Raw genomic sequence first — 22,555 nt, forward strand, 5'->3', positions numbered from 1 at the left:
TCTTGTCCCTCCATCTCCTGCATTTTCTGTAAGCTAAAAGAAAATATAAAATTCAATTGATTTAGGTTAAAAGTTTAGCAAGACAATTCCTTAGCCAAGCCAAGATTCCACGTGGACATCAGGAGACCCCGCAGCTGCCGTGGCCAGAGCTGGGAGGCGGGTCAGATGGCGGCAGCCTGCACAACAGGCCACGGGTCCCTTCCTGCCAGCGTGTAGCCAGGTGGAATTTGCACCCTGCAGTTGCCTGCTTCCCGGGCAACCCCCCATCCACTGGGATGTGTGCCCCGAATGCGTCCTCTCGTGGCGTTTCCTAATTCTGTCCGTCTTTCTTCATTCGTGAGATGGAACTTTTCTGAAACAAGAGCTTTCCCCTGCAAGTAAGGCCGTTCGCACACCTTGAAATCTAGCGCTTGCAGGTAAGAGGAGCGGCCGGCTCACTCTCCCCCAGTGGTGGCGGGGTCTGCGGGCGCTGTGCCCCAAGCCGGCCTCCTCGGGTGCTTGGGAGGACTGCGCTTAAAGGAGCAGCAAAGCCCCTTCTCAGTGGCCTGGGTTAACCTTCGAGAACCTGCAGGTGAACGGTCAGTCACATTGCCAGCCAGTGCCCTGGCGGAAGGTGACCCCTGACGGGGAAGCTCCCTCTGGCTAGGGGATGGGGCAGCGGCGGCGCCGACCAATGGCAGCCAAGCGGTGACGGTCCCCGAGTGCCACCACCCCAGCACCCTCCCCAGCCTCGCGCAGTCACCTCCACCCAGGCACGCCCCCCCCCACCCCCCGGGGACTCGGCCCCCACGGCGACGCCCAGGGCTGCCTCCTCGCCCCGGAAAGCCCAAAGACCTCGGGGCGCACGGGGCCTTTTACGTCGTTCCACCTTCTCCCCACATGGAACAAAGAGAGACCAGCCAGTCCCCGCAGCCCTGGCGCCCACACACCAAGAGCCCGGCAGGGAAGGGGCGGCAGGGCCAGGAAGGTTCTGGAAGGGCGACCGCCCGGCTCGGGCTTCAGGGCTCTGAGGAGCCTCCATCCTGCAGGTGCCAAGCGAAATGCACGGTGCCAACCGCGCCGCCAGCCTGGGGCATCTGAGATGTGCCGGACGCTGCTCCCTGCACCCCTAAGGGCCCCACCCGGGCACGACTAGGGCTGGGGCACGAGGCCACGCCTCCAGGAAGTGTGCCAGCCGGGCGCGAGCCAGGCCCCTGAGCCGGCCGCTCGTCCTGCCGCGCCAGAGCCTCCTGTGCGCTCAGGAAGAGGCTTCCCGGCTCGGGCGCCACGGCCGGGGGCTGCTGGGCCGCGCCTGCCCCGCAGCACTGCCGGCCACCACCCTCTGACCAGCGGGGTGCCGAGAGCAGGGAACGTGGTGGCACGGGGAGGGGGCGCCAAGACCCACGCCCCGCATTACCTCTGGCCCCCGAGATGCCATCTCCTCCAAGGAGAGAGCCAGCTCTGTCGCGCTAAGGCACTTCCTGTCTGACGCCTGTCCCTCTGCTGAGACGTGCTGTGGCAGGTTGATATTTATAAATCCCCAAAAAAAGATACCGGTTATGTTTGTAAGCTGGTCTGCTCCTCTGGGCTTGATCCCCTTCGATTGTATTAGATCAAAGATTTTACACTTACTTGATTAAATCAAGGCCAGGCCTTGGATTCGACCACGTCACTGGGGCGTGGCTGAGGGTTGAGTCCCTGCCTCCTTGGTGGGCTGATAGAAACGGACCCTCAGGAAGGAAGGCACAGAAGAAGGCACAGGAAGGGCAAGCGACTCCACGGCCACGGCAGAGGAGAGAGTTTTGATCCTGCACCCCGGGAAGAGATGAGCCATTTGCCCGACAGTTTGCAGCTGAAGAGAACAGAGCAGCTGAGCTGGGGATGCCCTGTGCCAGCCTGGAGCTGAGCTAGAGGACGCTGGGTCCTGGGGCCTCGAGGAAGAAGGAAGGAGGTCAGGCCGCAGAGGCCACCGCCTCGTACTCCAGCACGTGGCAAAGGCCTTGGGTGGGAACGTAGCCCATGTGGTAGCTGGAGCTGGGCTCTTTGGGGCCTCGAGACTGTAAGCTACCCCCACATAAATCCCCTTTACGAAAGCCAAGAGATTTCTGGTGCTTTCCATCAGCGCCCTCCTCGCTGGCTAACACAAATGCAAAAGCCACAAGTCGAGTGGCGACAAGACGAGCCAGCGCCCTGGGGCCTGTGACAAGGACAGGCACGGGTGACAGACATGGCAGGCATGAGCAGGCCCGTCACGGGGTCCCGGGACCCTCGGGCCCGCTCCCTCCTCTCAGAGGTGTTCACGCCACGGGGGCCTTGCCCAGGCCTCTGCCCAGTGGGAGCAGCGCTGCCGCCCTGGCGTGCCACGGCCCTCAGGCCAGCGGGTCCCCCCAGCTCTCCCCTGGCGCCCAGGCCTGAGCCGAGGCTGCGTCGCCTCCTCGCCATTGGACAGAGTCACTGCCGCGTCCGAGGGAGGCAGCCGAGTACATCCGCCGCCCTAATTGAACGTGTTGTAGCAAATTATCTATTGATTTCTCCATTACAGATATGTTTTATCTTTCCCTGCTATGGACTTTTATTGGCCATAATTGTTTTCCTGGAAAGCCTCCTCCCACAGAGCAGTGACACAGTTTTTCACGGGTGACGTGTACCATTATCCCACGTCCCCCGGGGACGAGAGCCAATAAATATGGGAGAAAGATCGCTGCCCCGAGCCGCCGGGCGTAGACGGCCCCGCCCTGACTTTACTCAACAACTGACCCGTCCAGGGACGCCCTGGGCCCTCTGCCAACTCTTGGGGGACCCTGGGGAGGGGCTGGAGGCCTTGACACCCCCCAGTCCTGAGAATCAGAGTCAGGGTTTGCTGCACCGAGCCTCTGCTTTTTATTTCACAGGAAATAGAGGTTGGCAGGTGGATGTGGCTCAAGCAACTGGGCTCCTGCCTACCATACAGGAGTTCCAGGGTTCGATTCCCAGGGCCCCCTGGTGAGGGCACAAGTAGCAAGAGGAAACCAATTCAAATCCAACATAAGAAAAGCTTCACTTTTACCCCAACCGCCACTTGTCAGAGTAGCCAGGTGTGGGGTGAGGCGGTGCTGTCGGTATGAGTTGCCCCTGGCTGCTATAACAAACAGCTCACATTCGGGCTCTGCGGCTCTGGAACCCAGAAGTCCCAAGTCTCCTGGCCGCAGCCAACGTGTCGTTGGAGCCCCTCCTGCCCGGGGGAGCCCTTGCCTTGCCTTTTCCAGCAACTGCAGCCGCACTCCTTGCCTTCCTCTGCTGGTGGCCCCTCCTCCATCTTCAAAGACAGCAGCGTGGCAGCTTGCCTCCGTGGCCACGTGGCCTTCCCGGGCTGGATCCCCCGCCCCCCGCCTCCCTCGTATCAGATGCTGGTGAGCGCTTCGGGGAGTCCAGACTAATTCCCCATCCCAGGATCCTTCAGTGCTCACAGCCGCTAAGTCCTTTCTGCACAGCTTCCAGCGATCAGGGCCAGGATGTCTGGATGCCGAGCACAATGACAAATGGATTTCTTTTTTTTTTTTTTTGCTTTTTCCTTTCCACGTTAGCATTCAGAACGCGTGGATTCTTATCTTAGTGCACTCTCTGTGTTTCAGTCGGGTCTAGTCATTGGTTTTGATGCTGCAAGTGTCCCGCCTTTGGCTGGTCCCAGCTCCCATCTGCCGTGAGCCCACTGGGCTTGCTTTCTGGTCCAACAAGACACACCAGGTTCATTTTGTTAATTTCTTCCCATACATCCACATCCACCATTTCTCTGGGGAGGACTGGTATTTAGAGACCAAACTCTGAGCACCAGCAGTGTCACTGCTGCTGGATATTTTTGGTGTCAGAGCTAGGAAATGAAATTCCAAAGCAAATTAATTTCATTGATTCAAAAGATTATTTTATTCAAATTTAGTGTTGAAGGGTGTATTAGTCAGCCAATGGAGTGCTGATGCAAAACACCAGAAATCGGTTGGTTTTTATAAAGGATATTTATTTGGGTAGGAGCTTACAGATACCAGGCCGTGAAGCGTAAGTTCCTTCCCTCAACAAAGTCTACTTGGAGCAAGATGGCTGCCGACGGCTGCGAGGCTCAGGCTTCCTGGGCTCCTCTGTTCCTGGGGCTTGCTTTCCTCTGGGTTCAAGGTTCCTTTCTTCCTGGGGCTGGCTTCTCTCTCCTCCATGAGCTGACTTCCCAGGGCTCCAGCTTAAGGCTTCAGCATCAAACTCCAACATCAAAACTCCAACATCAGAAGCCCTCAGCTCTGCTCTTCGCCAGGCGTTTTATCTGTGGGGACGCACGCCCTAATCATAACTCAGTCACACCCAGGCACAGATCGGATTACAAGCATAATCCAGTATCTATTTTTGGAATTCATAACCGTATCAAACTGCTACAAAGGGTTTTTTATTTCATACGTTTCTCATTTCTGTTACACTGAAAATCCTAGTTCCTAACAAGAGTAACATGATTTCTTATTTACTTTATCCTATAACATATATACGAAGTTTTAAAATAACAAGACCAAAATCACTACCAACAGCAAGGAGACCAAGCGAGGGTACGATTTCCACACAGACCTCGCCGTCTCGGGGTGTTCTCCTCCAGGACGCGCCGCCGCGCCGCGCGGGCCCTGGGCAGGACTCCCTTGCCGCTGACCGCGCCCCCGTTGCAGGCGGTGGACTACGAGCTGAACCGGGCCTTCATGCTCACCGTGCTGGTGTCCAACCAGGCGCCGCTGGCCGGCGGCATCCAGATGTCCTTCCAGTCCACGGCGGGCGTCACCATCTCGGTCACGGACGTGAACGAGGCGCCCTACTTCCCCGCCGACCACAAGCTGATCCGCCTGGAGGAGGGCGTGCCCGCGGGCACCGTGCTCAGCGCCTTCTCGGCCGTGGACCCCGACCGCTTCATGCAGCAGGCTGTGAGGCGAGTCCCCGGCCCGGGCCCCGGCCGCAGGCGGGCTGCGGGCCCCCGAGCTCCCCTCTCGCCCGGTAGACGAGGCCCCGGGGGCGCAAGGGGACCCGCAGGCCGGAGCGTCTCCGGCGGGGTGGTGGGGGGCGGTGGGGGCGGGGACCGCGAAGCCCGCGTCCACCGGGGCTCACGCCCTCGCCCCGCCCCGCAGGTACTCGAAGCTCTCGGACCCGGCGAACTGGCTGCACATCAACGCCACCAGCGGGCAGGTGACCACGGCGGCCGTGCTGGACCGCGAGTCCGTCTACGCCAAGAACAACATCTACGAGGCCACCTTCCTGGCTGCCGACAACGGTGCGCCCGCGCGGGGGGTCAGGCGGGGCCCGTGCACCCCTGTCCCGGCTTCTCGGGGGCCACGGGGGGGCTCCCCAAGGTCATCCGGAGAGACCTGGGGGGCCGGGGGGTGGGGCGGTCCACAGCGCCGCCGAGAGCGGGGCCTCTCCCACACCCCCCACCCCTGCCCCCACCGGTCATTCCAGTGCTGACCTCCACGTGGGCCTCACCGGGACGCGGCGGCCCCCCCAGCAGGCGCAGGGGTGCCAGGGCAGGACGGCAGGTGGAGGCCACCCCGGCTCGCATGCCCGGGGGTGCCGCCTCCGGGGCGCTGGCCACAGGGGGGCCCTCGGTCACAGCAGGGGTTCACGGGAGCCGGTGTGGGCCCCAGAGTTTGGGGAGTGGGCTCGTAGCCACCGTGGGTGCCCTGGAAGCGCAGAGGGCAGAGATGAGGCCCCGGGCACAGGTGGACCCCGCCCCAATCCCAGGCTCCCGGGTCGGAAGGGGCAGGGATGGGCCGAGCAGAGGTAGCCAGCAAGCGTGGCCACGGGCAGAAAGAAGTTTCCAGAACCCTTGGGGCTTTCTGAGGGGCGTGGGCCAGCTCTCGAGAAGCGGGGTGCTGGGAGCCATGGCTCACAGAGCAGGCGTGGGGAGGCGGGCTGGGTGGGAGGGAGCAAGGGTTCAGGAACCACAGGCCGTCCCTGCCTACCTCCCGTGGCTTCGGCCTCTCCTGGCTCCGTGTGCAGCCCGAGCGCCTGCGCGAGAGACCGTGAGGCCCAAAACGTTGGCGTCTCCCAGAGGAAAAGCGCTCGCCCAGCACCTATCCTGCCCGTCCTCCCGTGGTGCTCATTATTCTTCGAGCGCCCGCTATGTGCCAGGCGCTCCTCCCCAGGGAACAAAGCCGAGAGCACTCCCTGCCCTGGCATGGAGGGCATTCCAAAGGCTGACCCAGGTTCAGCCGTGCGCTGGAAAACAGTAAGTCACGTCAACAAGATGGAGGTTTATTTCCTCTTGCAATAAAGAAGGCCAGACGCAGGCAGCCTGGGCTCGGGTACAAGAACCCAGCTTCCCTCTGTGGCCACTCCACCATTTCAAGTGTGCCATGGCATGGCCCAGAATGACTGCTGGTGCTCCAGCCATCGCGACCACGTTCAGAAAGCCTTTCTAAGGACTTCCAGGAAGGCTTGCACAGAGCTTGCACTCACAGCTTACTCACATGGCCACATCTAGCTGCAAGGGAGTCTGGGAAGTGTGTCTAGCTGGGTAGCAGTGAGACAGTTAAAACTGGAGGCTCCAGTTCTGTTGTTCAGAAAGACATATTGGGAGACAACTCAGCAGTGTCTGCCCCAGGGAGACAGGTGGGAAACAATCCAACATGATAACTTCAGGTAGCAAGAAGGGCTGGGAAGACCACGAGGCAAGGGGAGCCCCTCGCAGCTGGGGCAAGCCCATCCCTTCTCCCAGTTGAGGAGCCAAGACCTGTGCAACCAGCAGAAACAGCCAAGGAGGAGGGGAGGGCTCCAGGGTCAAGGAGCAGAAAGTGCAAAGGCGAGGCTGGACCCTGCCTGGGGCTCCTCAGAATACCCAGGCAGGTAGCCAAGGTCCACGAGCAGAGGGCCGGGGGCAAACCTCAGTCCACAGCAAGGAAACCCGAGACCTGGGGGTCAGGAGCCCTGCCCGCCTGCCCCGCCCGCCTAGCCCTGGCCGGGGAGGCATCCCTGCGCTGCACCAAAGCCGACACGACGTCCTGGTGCGTCCTCTGCTAGACACAGGAGCTATCCTCCGGGACGTCTTCTTTTTCGCCCTCCATCTGCCTCTACCAAAAACTGGTTCTTAGAGGCCAGGTTTGCCGTCCGAGCCTGGGGACAGGAGGCCCACAGTGTCCCCGGCACGGCTGGCCCCAGCTGAGGAGGGACGGGGCACAGGGGGGCTCAAGTGACGGCAGCAGCCAGTGGGTCCTTAGGGGCTCGGGGGTCAGAAAAAGCAGGTGCCGCTGTGGAAACGCACGCACTGGCAGCGAGAACGTCCTCAGCCCAGGCTGGTCCTGGAGCGTCGCCATCTCTCGCAGGCAGTTGGTGCCCAAAGCGGAAGCTCCCTGTTTTGGCTCGAAGCGTCCAGACAGCAAGCTCTGGACGTGCGGCGCCCGCTGGGAGGGGCCGGGCAGGCGGGGCGGGCAGGGAGGCTTTGCCCAGGGGTAGATGGCGGGAAGGCAGGTGCCAGCTGAGGCTGCAGACCCCCACCTGCCCAGCATCCGGGGAGCCCCAGCCTGTGCTCCCAGTGGGGAGCGAGGGCCTGGGCAGGGGCTGCTGGCCCTTGGCTCAGCCAGTGCCGCGCGCGGGGCTGCAGGTCAAGGTCGTGGCCACGTGTGCACGCTCTCTGCAGCTCTGTGTGCCTGGGCTGGGGGCGGCTGGGGTCCGGGGGGCCGCGTGGGCCGGGGGTGGCTGGGGTCTGGGGGGCCACATGGGCCGGGGGCCGCTGGGGTCCGGGGGGCCACGTGGGCCGGGGGTGTCTGCACGGACGGGGTGTGCAGGTGAGGGGCTGGGCACGGCTCTGGGCCCCAGCCGGTGGGCCCAGGAGGGACCCCGCGCGTGCGTGCCTGTCCCGCAGGGATCCCCCCCGCCAGCGGCACCGGGACCCTGCAGATCTACCTCATCGACATCAACGACAACGCGCCCGAGCTGCTGCCCAAGGAGGCGCAGGTGTGCGAGAGGCCGAGCCTCAACGCCATCAACATCACGGCGGCCGACGCCGACGTGGACCCCAACGTCGGCCCCTACGTCTTCGAGCTGCCCTTCGTGCCCGCCGCCGTGCGCAGGAACTGGACCATCACGCGCCTGAACGGTGAGCGCCGGGGCGCGCCCCCAGAGGAGGCCGAGAGGCGGGCACGGCCGCGGGGTCCCGGGCCCTCTCGGGGAGCCTCGCCCACGAGGAGGGGACGCGGGCCACCCTCAGCTGCCCAGCCCGGCTCCGTCCGTCCCCGCCGAGGCCGGGAGTTGCTGTCGATGTCCGGTCGTTTGAAACAGCAGAGCCGGGCACCTCCGACGTCACTCTGCGAACGTCCACACCTGCCTCCTGGCCAGCAGGGGGCAATCGGCTCCCGCCCCGGGCGCAGCCGTGGGACACTTTCCTGGGGGGGGGGGGACTTGGTGCCAAAAAGCAGATCGTGACCACACCCCTGGGAAGGTTATCCGTGTTCCTAGTGGAACTAGGACTGCCTGTTTCCCCAGCTCTCACCAACACCCAATGTTATCATGGGAAGGAATTTGGGAAGCGGATGTGGCTCGAGCAGTTGAGCACCTGCTTCCCACACGGGAGGTCCCGGGTTCAGTTCCTGGCCTCAGTACCTAAAAAAAAAGGAATTTGCCAATTTTATGGGCACAAACCATTGTTTCCATTTGCATCTCTTGCCTGCCGGTGGACACGTTTCCATGTATTTACTGTTCCTATATTTATTTTTTCTGCCAGTTGTTCAAGCCCTTTGCCTCTTTTTCCTTGGAGAGTTTTTTCCCTAATGGATTTACTAAAATTCTTTATCTATAAAGGAAGTTAACTCTTCATTCTACGTCACAGGTGCCTTTCCCTTCTCGCCAGCACCTTCTCATGCGGCTTGCGGTGTGGGGGTGTCGGTGTGGCGCCCGCGGAGCCCGTAGATCTCGTGCCGTCATCGGGCCGCTCCTTCGGGGCCCTGCAGCCCGCTGATGGGGGACGCTGTGCTGTCGTCCATTCAGGTGACTACGCGCAGCTCAGCTTGCGCATCCTGTACCTGGAGGCCGGCGTCTACGACGTCCCCATCATCGTCACGGACTCGGGGAACCCTCCCCTGTCCAACACGTCCGTCATCAAAGTCAAGGTGTGCCCGTGCGACGAGAACGGCGACTGCACCACCGTCGGCGCGGTGGCGGCGGCCGGCCTGGGCACGGGCGCCATCGTGGCCATCCTCATCTGCATCATCATCCTGCTGAGTGAGTGGGGGGGGCGGCCTCGGGGAGCCGGGCGTGCTGGGTGCCAGGGGTGGCAGGTGCAGGCTGCCGGAGCGTTGGGGTACCAGGGGTGCCGGTGGTGCCAGGGTGCCGGGGTACTAAGGTTCCAGGGATGTTGGGGTGCCAGGGTGTTGGGGAGCTGGGGGTGCTGGGTGCCAGGGGTGCCAGAGGTGCTGTAGGTGCTGGGTGCCAGCTTTTGGGGTTCCAGGGGTGCCAGGGTGTTGGGGTACTAGGGGTGTGAGGGGTGCCAGGGTACTGGGGTACCAGGGTTTCAGGGATTTTGGGGTGCCAGGGTGTTGGGGTACCAGGGGTGCCAAGGTTTCAGGGGTACCAGGGGTGTTGGGGTACCAAGGGTGCCAGGGTGCTGGATGCCAGAGTGTTGGGGTACCAGGGGTGCCGGTGGTACCAGAGTGCTGGGGTACCAGGGTTCCAGGGATCTTGGGGTGCCAGGGTGTTGGGGAACTGGGGATGCTGGGTGCCAGGGGTGCTGTAGGTGCTGGGTGCCAGGGGTGCCAGGGTGTTGGGGTACCAGGGGTACAAGGGGTGCCAGGGTACTGGGGTACCAGGGGTGCCAGGGATGTTGGGGTGCCAGGGTCCCAGGGGTACTGGGGTGCTGGTGGTCACAGGGCGATGTGGGCCTGAGTGTACCCCCGGCCTGTCAGGACCTGCCGATGGGGCGGGGGGTGCAGCTCCTGTCCCCACCGACGCCAGTGCCGGCTCGTCCCCGCTCAGGAGGCCTCCACGGCCGCCCCTTTCCAGCCCCCACGCCACCCTCCACGCGCCCCGCACCCTGAGGCTGGCTCCTTGGGGCCCTGAGGCCTGCGGGCAGCCCCCGGTGGATGCAGGGGGGACGCCACACCCGTGGCTCCCTCCGAATGGACAGCGGCCCGTGGCGGCCCGTGGTGGCCTGTAGTGGCCCGTGGCGGCCCGTGGTGGCCCGTAGTGGCCCGTGGCGGCCCGTGGTGGCCCGTAGTGGCCCGTGGCGGCCCGTGGCAGCCCGTGGTGGCCTGTGGTGGCTCGTGGCGTGTGCAGGCCTCAGCCGTCCCATCCGCCACCGGTTTCTTGACTTTCCCAGAACCGCAGGGGGCTGAGGGCACAGGGGTGCTGGGGAAGCCCCCCGGATGTGCCCTACGCCCCTCCTCCCACCTGCACTTTGCCCCGGCCTGGCCACATGACGGGGGCAGGCGGTGGGCCGGGGCACCACCTCTCCAAATCCGAGCCCCCACCCCTGGCCGAGCGGGCCGCGCCCCTGCGCTGGGGTCCGACTCGCTTGCGGAGACAGATGAGCCGCACCCACAGGCCGCTTGGCTCGGGAGGCCTCACCCCCGGCTTCAGGTTGTCGACGGAGAAATAACCGCGCGGCTCGGCAGTCGGGGCCTTTGCTCCGGGGCTTAGAATCGCAGCTTGGGGAGCACAGGCTCAGGCGGCGCTTCCGGGCAAGGGTTTTTCCAGGAGGAGGGCCGTGGCTTCGGGGGCTGCAGGGTCCTGAGCCCCCACCTCAGGTTCAACTCTGGGGCCAGGTGGTCCCGCGGGCTTGGACTCGCTGCCCCAGGGGGTCCTGCTCTGTGGGGTCGGGCTGAGATGGCCCCGGAGCGGCCTCCAGACGGACTCTGACCGCGCTTTAAATCTCCCAGCCAGACTGACCCTATTTGGTTTTGTGGGTTTTTTTAAAGATTTATTTATTTTTATTTTTTTTTCTCTCCTTCCACCCCAGTTGTCTGCTCTCTGTGTCCATTCGCTGTGTGTTCTTCTGTGTCCACCTGTATTCTTGTCAGCAGCACCCAGAATCTGTGCTTCTTTTTGTTGCGTCATCTTGCTGCATCAGCTCTCCGTGTGTGCTGCACAATTCCTGGGCATGCTGTGCTTTTATCACGTGGGGCGGCACTCTTAACGGGGCTCACTCCTTGAGCGTGGGACTCCCCTACATGGGGGACACCCTGCGTGGCAGTGTGCGCATCAGCACTGCACATGGGCCAGCTCCACACGGGTCAGGAGGCCCTAGGTGTGAACCCTGGACCTCCCATGTGGTAGGTGGACGCTCTATCCATTGAGCCACGTCCACTTCCCTCTATTTGGTTTTGGGGCTCTTTACAAGGTCCTCCGTCCCCGGAAGTGCCAGTTGCTGCCAGCCTGGCGGGCTTCCCACACGCAGAAGCCCAAGCGCTAACTGACAGAAGGCGGCTCCGGCCAGGGGCTCCCTCTTCCCAGCGCCCCTCCTCTGAAGAGGCGCCTGGGCCGGGCGGTGCCTCCTGGAGGAGTGACTCTGCGCCCCTCGCATACCTCAGCCACCTTTTCTCCGGTGACCAGGCCCAGGTGCTGCTGGGAGCTGGCCGTCTTGGGGGTCTCCGTCCAGCTGAGTCCAGGCTTCGAGGCCTTGCTCAACTGGCAGTGGCTGCCCCTCCCGGCCGCGCCCAGGGCAGGGCCCCCGGCCGCCCCGGCCCCTCCACAGCCGCGGGACAGCAGTGCCCCCAAGGGCCCTTCCTCGGCCATCCGCGTCGTCTCTGCGGCATCCAGGGGTGTCCCCAGCCTGCCTGTGAAATGGGCGGTGAGGGGCAAGGGGGACGCCAGGAAACGGCACATCTGCGGTCACTGGGTGCAGTCAGTGCGAGCTCCTGGGGCACTGTCCTGCCCCCCACGAGCGAGGCGCCCCAGAAGCAGCTGATGGGGAGGCTGGAGACATCGGGGCCAGAACGAGCCGAGCAGCCAGGGGTGCATGGGGGTGGGTGGACACTGGGCCGGGCTGCTCCCCCCACCCATGGACGGGGGCCATGGTGCATGGGGCCGGTGCTGCGGCCTCCCCCTGGCGACAGGCTGCCCCTCTGGGGCCGCCCCCCGTCCAGCACGGTCACGTCCACAGTCACCCTTGGAGGGTGGGCAGGGGCAGCTCGTTCTCCCCCCTGCCCACCTGCCCGAGGCTGCAGGAGCCCTCAGGCGCCTCCGAGACCCCCAGGGGCTCCCACGCCCCCCGGGCAGAGCCTCTTCCCAGTGTGGGGGAGCCCCCCCCCCCATTCCACCCAGACTCGGGGCCTGAAGCCCTCCCTCCGCCTGTGGGAAGGGTGATTGCGGGGAGAGCGCCGCCCTGCCCAGGACCACCTGCGCCCAGGGGTGGCCCTGCCCCGGCCCCGTGGGGGGCTGCTGGGGAATCCTTAGAAAATGCTCCAGACAGCAAGCAGGGAGCGGGAGAGGGCGGGCACTGCACACACAGACACACACGTGTGCATGCGTGTGTGTACACACGTGGGCATGCAGATGCACTGCACATGTGCAAGTGCACGTGCACTGATGCACACAGGCTCACGCACAACCACGCGTGTGCACGAGCGTATGCAGCCGCGCACGCACTCGTGCCTGCTCACACAGGTGCACACGGCGCACACAGTCAAGTGTGCCCACGGGCAGGTGCTTGGCATGCTCACACGCGTGCAGGTGCCCGTGCACGTGCCGCTCACGCCCGCGCCCGCCCGCAGCCATGGTCCTGCTCTTCGCCGTGTGGATGAAGAGGCGGGAGAGGGAGCGGCACACGAAGCAGCTGCTCATAGACCCCGAGGACGACGTGCGCGACAACATCCTCAAGTACGACGAGGAGGGCGGCGGCGAGGAGGACCAGGTGGGCGCGCGGGCCGGGGGGCATGTGCGTGAGGGCGCGGGGCCGGGCCGCCTGGGCGTCTGCCCCCATGTGTCACGGTCCTGGGGTCCCGGGGACCCAGCAGGCGTCGCGCCCCAGCTGCTCCTCCTTGGGGGGTGCAGGCACCCCTTCCCCATGGCCGCCAAACCCCACGCGGGAGGACAGGACGGGGAGAGGCCGCCCCGCGCTCCAGGCCAGGGTCTTCCTGGGAGCGGCTCACCCGCGCATGGCCCCCCCCCGGCACCCAGGACGCAGAGGCCGAGAAGGCAGCCCCGCGGCGGGGGGGGCGGGCACACGGGTCCCACCCACTAAGGCTTAGCACCCCCCACGGGAACAGCTCCCACGTGGGCCATGGGTGGGCGTGCGAGGATGGGCGTGGCGCCTGGCTGGGCGCACAAGACCTGGGTGGGCAGCACTTGCAGGTGCACAGGGCCCGGGTGGGCGTGCGAGGGTGAGTGTGCAGGGCCTGGGTGGGCGTGTGCTTGCGGGTGCATGGGCCCTGGGTGGGCGTGCAAGGGTGTGTGCAGGGCCTGGGTGGGCGTGTGAGGGTGAGTGTGCAGAGCCCAGGTGGGCGTGCGAGGGTGAGTGTGCGGGGCCCAGGTGGGTGTGCGAGGGTGAGTGTGTGGGGCCCGGGCCGGCATGCGAGGGTGAGTGTGCAGGGCCGGGCGGGCATGCGAGGGTGAGTGCGCAGGGCCCGGGTGGGCGTGCAAGGGTGCGCAGGGCCCAGGTGGGCGTGCGAGGGTGAGTGTGCAGGGCCGGGCGGGCGTGCGAGGGTGAGTGTGTGGGGCCCGGGTGGGCGTGCGAGGGTGAGTGTACAGGGCCGGGCGGGCGTGCGCATGAGGGCATGTGGAGCCTGGTGGGCGTGCGAGGGTGGCCGCGTGGGCGGGTGGACTGCTCACTCCGGGGGTGCGGGGACCCAGGCGTAGCGGGGTCCTGGGTGTCTGGAGGCAACAGCGCCACCCGGAGCACAGCCTGGACAGGCCTCTCGCCGCTCAGAGGTGCGGGGACTGGCAGGTGAACGGCCTTTGCAGATACAGCTTCCCTGCTGAGCCCTCCTGACTCGGTTTACCAGCTGGCTCCTCTGTCGGTGGGGGGGTGCTTCCAGAGATGCCCCCAGTCCAGGGGAGCTGCCCGGGGGAGGGTCCTAGCGACACAGGCAGATGCACTCGGGGACCAGGTGAGGGGGGGACAGCAGGTGCATTTGGGGACCAGGTAAGGTGACAGGGCACTCGGGGTCCAGGTGAGAGGACAGAGGGAGCTGGGGCCCAGGCGAGGGGGCTGCACGGCAATGCCAGGGCTTCCCGGTGTCCCCGCCCTTGCCCCCACCCACGCCGCCCCACGTCCCGGCCCCTCGTCCTAGGACTACGACCTCAGCCAGCTGCAGCAGCCGGAAACCACGGAGCACGTGCTCAGCAAGGCCCCCGGCGTGCGGCGGGTGGACGAGCGGCCGGTGGGCGCCGAGCCCCAGTACCCGGCCAGGCCCGCGGTGCCGCACCCGGGCGACATCGGCGACTTCATCAGCGAGGTGGGTGCTGCGGCGAGAACCGCGGCGGCGTGGGCTTTGCGGGACGGGGACACAGCGGCCCGCCTGGGCGCCGATGTGGGCCTTCTGGTCTACCCCGCCTCCCCTAACCTCGGTGCCCCCGGGAGAAACTGAGTCCCAGGGCCCCTGGCCACGCCCCCTGGTGCCGATCCCAGAAGCTGGGGTGTCGCGGGGACCTGGCCTCCAAGCGCCAGACAACCGTCCTGCAGGCTTTTCCGTCTGCAGGACGAGTGGGAAAGGCCGCCCGGGAGTCAGCGGGGGCAGCGCTGGACGACGGTCAGGGGCCCGGCCGGGCCAAGGCAGGAGCGATTCGCACGGGCCCTTGTGGCACCCCCAGCGAGGGGCCTCCCCGAGGTGGCCGCTGGCCTGGCAGCCGGGTCCTTGCAGCTCCCGGGCCTCTCCCACACGGGCTCTGCGGGCAGGGTCGTCCCGGGCCCCCTGTGGCCTGGCCCGGGCTGCCCCCAGGTGCCGGCTGGACTTTTAAAGGGCATTGGTGGCACTTGCATCTCGGCCGCCACCAAAATCCAACTTCAGAAGAACCCGTCCTATCGGGGCGTGATTCAGGGGCCAAGGGGTTTCTGAGCACATTGTCCCGAAGAGGCCACGTCCCAGGCCACGAGGGAAGGTCCTCCAGCTGCCCCGCGTCTGACCACGCGTGGCCTGACACGCTCTCCACCTGCAGCGCGGGAACGCTTCTTAAACCCTGCGCGGCCTGTGTGAGAAGGCTGGCTTCCGAGCTGCTCCCAGCAGAAACCGGAGAGGCCGGTGCCCAGCAGCCGGCGCTGGAGGTGCCAAGGTGACCCCTCCCAGGGCAGCAGCGGGGCCAGAGTGGACCTGCGTGGCGGCCGCCAAGAGAACGGGAAAGAACAGACGTAGAGGAGCAAGCCTCCAGGAGGAGGGACGGAGGAAAAGGCCAGGAAAGAACGCAGTGACCACGCGGGGGAGGCTCAGTAGGCAGCCCCAGCCCGGCCACCGTGCCCCGGCCTCGGGGACTGCGGGGGGCCTCGAAACTGACGCTCTGTCCCACCTACAAGAGTGGGGCGACACGCAGCCAGGGGGCCTGCTCGCTCCCTCAGAAAAGACGCGGCCTTGAACCCTGAGGTCAGGCCACGCGCCCTCTCCCCCCGCCCCAGCCTGTGAGGAAGCGTCCCCGCGGAAGGGATGTCCTGCCGCGCGGCGCAGCTGCTCAGCCTGGCCCGTGCGCGGGCGCGAGCTCTCAGGAGCCGCTTGGGGGCCCGGGGGGAGGCTGGCTCTGCCTGGGGGGTGGCCTGGGGGCCCATCCTTGAGGGTTGGTTCGAGGGGGCTGCCCACCCGGGGCGGAGCTCCATGAAGCGGGAGGGGCACTGGGCAGCCCGGGTGCCCGGGTGCGCTGGACAGACCAAGCCGGGCCCACGGCGGGTCCTGGGACGAGCTGCGTCCTCGTCCACCCCCAGCCCTGGAACCCGGGAGACACGGGCGGCCCGCGGGAGCCGCTCTCACGTTTTGTCCACGCGCCAGCGTCCGCTCAGTTTGGAGTCGACCCCAGGAGCACAGGCCAGGGCCTTTCCTTGGAGGACGCCACTGAAGCCACGGGGGGGGGGGGGTGGCCGTGACACTGCGAGGGGCAGGTGGACAACAAACGGTGTCAGCGACCACCGTGGACCCCTGCAGCTCGGTTCTGTGCGGACCTCGGGGGGCCAGCGGGGAGCATTCCAAGACAGACGGACAGGGGGCCGGAGGGAAGGAGAGGGACAGAGAGGGACCTGGGGACAGTGGGAGGCAGACAGAGGGACTGAGCGAGAGACGGACATGGAGAGAGGAAGAGAGGCGGAGCGGCTGGAGTGGAGAGCCACCCGCCCCCAGGGAGGAGTTGAGTGCTCGCCCCAGGCCGCACCCGGCCCACTTGCCTCTGGGAGGCCGCAAACGTTGCGTTCGCTGCCTCCAGCACACCGTCTGCCGTCTGCCAACACTCCTCCCTGCTCGGCTCTCTGAAATGCCCTTCAGTTGAACGCAGGGAGCATTTATGGAGCCCCAACTGTATACGAGGTCCTATAACCCCATCTCCCTCTTCCGGGCACCCCGTCCCGTTCCGTCAGGACGGAGGGGACGCCTCGCCTGCGCCCTAACCCCCGTGTCTCTGCCCCCCCCCAGGGCCTGCGCGCCGCCGACAACGACCCCACGGCGCCGCCCTACGACTCGCTGCTGGTCTTCGACTACGAGGGCAGCGGCTCCACCGCGGGCTCCGTCAGCTCGCTGGCCTCGTCCAGCTCCGGCGACCAGGACTACGAGTACCTGAGCGAGTGGGGGCCGCGCTTCCGGAAGCTGGCGGACATGTACGGCGGCGGCGACGAGTAGCGGCCCGACCCGCGCGGGCATGCCCGGACGCCGAGGGGGCCGAGGTCGTGGCGCGGCGCGGGGGGGGCCCCGCCCGGCCCCCGCTGTCCGGTGCCCACCCGCCGCGCCCCTTTGCCGAAGGAGCGCGCCGGGCACCGTCGCAACTTGAATTTCTTAGAGCAGAAGCACTGTTTATAAAAAAATAAGAAAGTGCCTTTTGGTACACGTCTCAGCTTCCCTCAGCTCAGGGGTCACCCCAGGCCGGCCCCCCGCGGCGTCCGCGGAGGAGCGGGGAGGACGTTTCTTTCCTTCTTGTTTCTGTTGGTTTGCTTGGTTTTCGTCTTTAAGAAAAAAGGGGGCGACCCGTTAGGCGACACCTACCAAGAAGAGCGACTCGAGGCCCAACTCCGAGCTGCGCCCCGGCCCCGTGGCCCCCCGTGCCCCGCGCCCCCGGGGGTCCCCAGGCCGCGGCAGGCCGGGCCCCGGGGCCACCACGGTGTGGGGTCGGCCTTCCCCGAGGCTCGAGTGGGTGCCGTGAATAGCTGGGGCGGGGCCGGGGGTGCCAGGGGCCGTCCCCGGGACCCCCGTGTCTGCCGCCTGCGCGGGCCCCCAGCCCGCCGTGGGGCCTCCTGCAAAGCCAACCCCGCCCCAGATGCCACCAGGACCCCCGCCTTCCAGCCCCGCCGAGCGCCCGCCCCTCCCCACCGAGGCCACCACCGCTCCCCAGCCGGGACCCCGCTGGCGCTCAGCACCCCCGGGGGGCAGCAAGCCTGGTGCTCACGCGGCGCCGGGCAGCCCGGTGACTGGGACAGAAGCAGGAGGCTCGACCACTGCCGCCTCCCCGCGCCCTCAGCGCCCGAGCTCCTGTCCCCGCCGTGGCCCGGCTGGGGTGACAGCAGGGAGCCGGGCGCCACCGGCCCTTCTGGCCCTGGCGTCTCGGCGCCAGACCCAGGACGTGGCCGAGCTCCTCCTCCAGACCCAGACCCGCCCAGGCAGGAGTGGCCGCCCGGGGACCGCCCTGCCCCTGTCCTCTGGACGGGCAGCCTGACGCTCAAGTCCGGTGCCCAGGCCAGTGACCAGGACGGCGCAGGGGCATGTCCTCGAGGGCCCCCCACCCCGCATTTGTCTGCTGCGCGTGCTCTCTGGGACCTGGGACAAGGCCGCACGGGGCGGAGCCAGGCGGGTGACATCGGTGGGCTGGCAGGGGGGTCCCAAGAAAAGGGCAAAGGGGGCCCGAGGAAAGTGGCAGAGGGGCCCCAGGAAGGGGGAGCCGTGGCGCCTGGTGGAGGACAAGGACCCCCGCGGCTCTGAGCCCCTCCCCAGTGCCGGTCCTCGCCGGCTCCTTGGGCCAGGAAGCCCCTCTCTCCTCCCAGGGGCCGGGGGGCTGGGTGTCCCCTAGGGGCCTGTGGCCTTTTCCCCGTCGCAGCTTCACCCCTCTCCCCAAAAGCTTTGGCCTCAAAGATGCACACACAGGGCGATACCGTGGCCGTGGCCCGGTGGACGTCAGGGTCCAAATGCGTCGCCTTCTCCCACGGCGGCAGCGTCCCAGGCCCCGGCCAGCGGCCGGCAAGAGCCCACCGGGCCGCCTCTGCGATGCGCCCTTGGGGGGTGGGCTGCAGGCCCTTCCCAGGCCCCCAGGCCCGCTGCCCGCGTGGACGGCACTTCCCCAACCCCCATGGGCTCCGGCAATTCGAGGGGCCCCCGGGATCCCCCCGGACGCGGCCTGCTATGCAAATCGCCAGGGGTCAGCCGGCCAACGAGAACCGTCCCCAGGGCCTGGGGCGTGGCCGTTTGCGTCTTGGTGGGCTGGGAGGGGGCGTCGGGGTGTGCCCTGGGATTTTCTGTTTTCCTTGGTTTGGGGAGGTTGACCCTCGGGGGTCCTGCAGCTGAGGCGCCAGTCAGGGGTGAGCACGGCAGGGCGGGCGCCTCCAAACACAAGGCCTCCCCAGGGTCCTCCGCGGGGGCCTGCCTGGGTCGGAGGGTGAGCGGAGCCTGGGGGGCTGGCACAGGGGCCCGTCCCCGCCCGTGACTCCCGTCCCATCGGGGCCCCTGCGGTCTGCAGCTCCCAAGGCTGGAGCTAAGGCGGCCAGCCCGAGGGCCGAGACGGGGGCTCCCGCGCCCCTGCCCGCCTCAAGCCGCCTCACGCCCCTGCGCTGCCCGCCAGGCCCCCGCGCCTCGCCCTGCGCCCAGGCCAGCGACTCGGCCCTCGCGGGCGGCCGTCGTCGCCCGCGGCTCTCGGTGTAACTTGCAGATGCGACGTCTCCGTGACCACGGCCCAGCCGCTGGGTGCTGGGCGCGGGCGTCGGCAGGTGCACGGCGCGCCTCGCGTTCCCTAGGGAGTTTTTTTCTGCCAACAGGAAGAGCCTGAGCCGTGGGAGGGGGCGGCCACGACGCCCGGCCTTGGCCGCAGACCCCAGCCGGAGTCGCCGTGCCCCCTGGGCCCCGCCAGCTTCCAGCCCGGCGGGGCTGCTCTTCCAGCCCATCCAAGGCGCTAGGCCCCCCGAGCGTCAGGGTGACCGCCGACCGCCAGGCCCCCAGGGCTGCCTCGGTTTCCCTAGCACGACCACTCACAGCCCACGCAGACAACAACTCTGTTTTCACCGAGGTAGAAACCCAGCAGGCGGGGGGGCGCCAAGTTCAAAGGAAGAGCACCAAGAAGGCGTCACACGCCAAGCCCGGCGCCGCAGCCCCGAGGGAGGGCCGCGCAGCGCCCTGCGCAGGACGGGGCCTGCACGCGTGCCTCACCGGCCCCGGGGCCGCCTCTGCGTCTGGGAACGCGTTTGGCTTTTCCTTCCTCTCCTCCTCTCATTCCGATACTTTTTTTTTTTTGCATGTTTCTTTTCGAAAATGGACAAAATGTGTAGCAGCCCGCATGACTGTGGTTGTTTTGGGGAAAGATACTGGAGTATGACGTATTCACACTGCAACTCTGAGCATTGCGCGGTTAGACAAACGTTCCAACTTTTTTTGTAATCGTCAACAGCACAACTATTTTGTATTGTCGTTTGTATCATTTTGTACCAAAAAAAAAAAAAAAGGACAAAAAGGGCCGGGAGTCGATGTTTTCGGTGTTTTTAGTGCCACGCGGCGGTCTTGGTGCCCGACGGTCGCGGCTCGGCGGCGGCACATGCAGCTGCTCCGGAGGAGTAAATAAAGCCCCTTCCAGAGCCGGCCTGGCCCGCGTGGTCTCTTCTGTGCGCCGCGCGCGGACGAGTCTGGGGGAGGCAGCGGCCGGCTCGCCTGGCCCGCCTGTGTCGCGGCCCGTCCTCGGCGCTGGGCACAGGAAGGAGCGGCGCCAGGGCCCCCGTGCGGGGCGAAGCCGAGGGGCCTTCACAGCCTCCATCAAGTGAGCCGTCGATGGGGTCTGTGCCCCCCCGGGCGCACCTGCCAACACCCAGGAAGAGGCAAGCGGCCCCGCCAGGCTCCCACCCCGGGGCCCACCGAGCCAGCTGTGGAGGGGTGATGCAGGCCACCCTGCTTTACAAATGGGGAAACTGAGGCCCACAGGTGCCGTCACTCACCCATGTGCTGCCGGCCGGGATTTGAGCCCAGGCCCTCCCCGGCCCTGGTGGCCTCCCAGGGACAGGCCAGCCCGACCCTCCCCTCCCTCCCCCAAAGTGGCGCAACAGTGCCGAGGCTGGGGGCGCCGCCCGAGCCCTGTCCCCCGGAGAGGAGGGGGCTGCGGACACCCCGGAGAGGAGGGGGCGCCGGCAGCGGGGCAGCCTCTGAGGGGTCTCTCCCAGGGGGCATGGTGGGGGGCGGCCGGGCCACCTCTCTTCCCTCGGGTGACCAGGGGACAAGGGGGCACAGGAGAGGCCGCAGGCCCGGGTCAGAGGTCAGGGGCGACGCCTCCGGGTCTGGGCCCTCCCTCGGCCACTGCGAGGGCCCTGGCGTGGGGACCGGGCACCCAGCAGCCCCTCCAGCGTCAGGCTGACCCGAGCCCAGCGCCAGCCTCGCCAGCCGCCCTGCTTGTGCAGTGGGGGGCGGGGACCACGGGCAGGGCCAGGCCAAGGAGCTCCAGGCCGCCCAGGGAAGTGGGCAGCCCACTCCGAGCCCCCCCGAAGGCCCCGCCCTGATGCCCCCGCCCTCTTGAGGGGCTTCGCCCACCCCCCCAGTCTCGCCCCTGCCCCCATCTCCTCCTGGTGGGTAGGAGTTTGCCTCCTCGTTTGCTCCCCTGCCTGCCCCGTGCTCGTGTGTGGGCGCTCATCCCCTGCCGGGCGGCAAGGCGGGCGCAGGGCAGCTCCAGGAGCTCTGTGGGATGGAGGGAGGGAGGAGGGGGGAGGGCCCGAGGGGGGGGAGGGGAGGGGGGAGGGGGAGGGGGAGGGGGCTCGTGGCCGACGGTGGGCAGGCGGCCCACGCCCGTGCACAGGTGGAGTGGCCTCTCCCTCCGCTTGTCGGCACCATCTCTCCCCCGGGTGACCCGAATCCCAGAATTGCTGCCCACACCGGCAGGGCCAGCCCCCTGCCCTGGCCCAGCTCGAGGCCCCCTAGATGGGGTCGGAGGCTGTGGGTGGTGGGAGGCCCGGGCACCTGGAAGAGGTGCACCCACCCTCTCCGGGGGAAGCTGCCCCGCGCTGGGAGGGCTGAGCTTTGGGCGGGCACTGCCCACCTGGCCCTGTGGCCTCAGGGAGGGGGGGGGTTCCAGGGGCTGGCGTGGGGCCGGCAGTGGGGGAAGTTTGGGTCTGGGGTGGGGCCAGGGGCCAGCTCTGACAGTTCCCGCTGCTGGGGCACCCTGGCCGGGCTGCTCACCCTCTCTGAGCTGCGTCCCTTCGCTGACGCTGCATCAAGGCCAGCAGGGCCGCGCGCTCTCGGGAACCTGGGGGAGACATCGTGAAATAACTGCACACATGACCTTCCAGAAAGCTCTCCCGCCGGCTCAGCCCGGGGCCGGGGTGCCAAGGGCTCCTCTGCGTCGGCTTTGCCGGCCCCCGCGGGTGGGTGGGGCGGGGGCGCGCCTGCTGGATTGAGCAGAGGTGACGTGGGCAGGGCCGAGGTGTGGGGCCCAATTCGCTGCGGGCACGAGGGGCCGCGGGGGACCCTGCGGCAGTTCAAGGCCGGCGGGCAGGGGCGCTCGCCGCGGTGGACCTAGGGGGTCGCCTGCCTAGGGTCTGACTCACGGGCCACGGGAGGCGCCGCCCTCTGGTGGCAGCGTGCACGACGCTGCAGGCACCGGCTTAGAACAGACCCTCGGCCCAGGGGTCCCCACCGCCCCGCTGCCCTGTCCTCAACAGTCCCGCGCTTAGGGCTGGTGACCTGACACAGTCTCCGGGCACCAGGAGGGCAGCCCAGGGCGGGGGTGTCGTCCACCAGTTGGGGGGCACTTGGTGTCAACAGCGGCTCCAGCCCTCCCTCCAGGCGCGGGCGAGCACCCCTCTGCCCGGGGCGGGGCGCGGGGGGCGAGCGGCACTTGACCGGGGCCAGCGGCACGGGGCGTCCTGGGCACGGCCGTGCCACTCCAGCCTGGCCTTCCGACGGCGGCTGTCCCCGCGGACGCGGCGGCGGGCGCGGTTAGGTTCGCATTTCCCTGGTGCCGGGCAGGATTAGCCCCTTTTCCTGTCCTCTTTCATCTGCTGTGAAAGGCCTGCTCAAGCCATGGGGACATTTTTAAAGAGGGGTCCGTCTCTGGGCCTGGGCTGTGGGAGCCCGCGTCCTACAGTCGCCCCGGCCCGTCCGCAGCCCCGCGCCAGCGAGCCCTGGTGACACGGTAGGCCTGGGTCGAGAGGCGCTCTAAGGATAACGCACACCGTATTTCAAAGACCTTGAGTGTGAAGAGAGTGCAAAATACTCGCTGGTAACTCTGCGTTGATTACATGTTGACACGGTACACTGCAATTATTGGATCAGATAAAATATTAAAATTTGACTTTTCC

At 66.8% G+C, this 22,555-nt stretch overlaps 1 protein-coding gene across 1 annotated transcript in view; it reads left to right on the plus strand.

The window, feature by feature from the left end:
- The window catches only part of CDH4 (cadherin 4), a 145,004-nt gene extending 128,106 nt beyond the window's left edge, over positions 1–16,898 (plus strand). Inside the window, exons 7-13 of the mRNA XM_058287276.2 lie at positions 4,653–4,906; positions 5,103–5,245; positions 7,832–8,065; positions 8,953–9,186; positions 12,672–12,811; positions 14,190–14,354; positions 16,503–16,898. Coding sequence (XP_058143259.2) covers positions 4,653–4,906; positions 5,103–5,245; positions 7,832–8,065; positions 8,953–9,186; positions 12,672–12,811; positions 14,190–14,354; positions 16,503–16,706 — 1,374 coding nt within the window. The 3' untranslated portion in view covers positions 16,707–16,898. The remainder of the gene's footprint in view (positions 1–4,652; positions 4,907–5,102; positions 5,246–7,831; positions 8,066–8,952; positions 9,187–12,671; positions 12,812–14,189; positions 14,355–16,502) is intronic.
- The last annotated feature ends 5,657 nt before the right edge of the window (positions 16,899–22,555 follow it).

This window comes from Dasypus novemcinctus, chromosome 24 (assembly GCF_030445035.2).
Source record: "Dasypus novemcinctus isolate mDasNov1 chromosome 24, mDasNov1.1.hap2, whole genome shotgun sequence".
In the NCBI taxonomy this organism is placed as follows: Eukaryota; Metazoa; Chordata; class Mammalia; order Cingulata; family Dasypodidae; genus Dasypus; species Dasypus novemcinctus.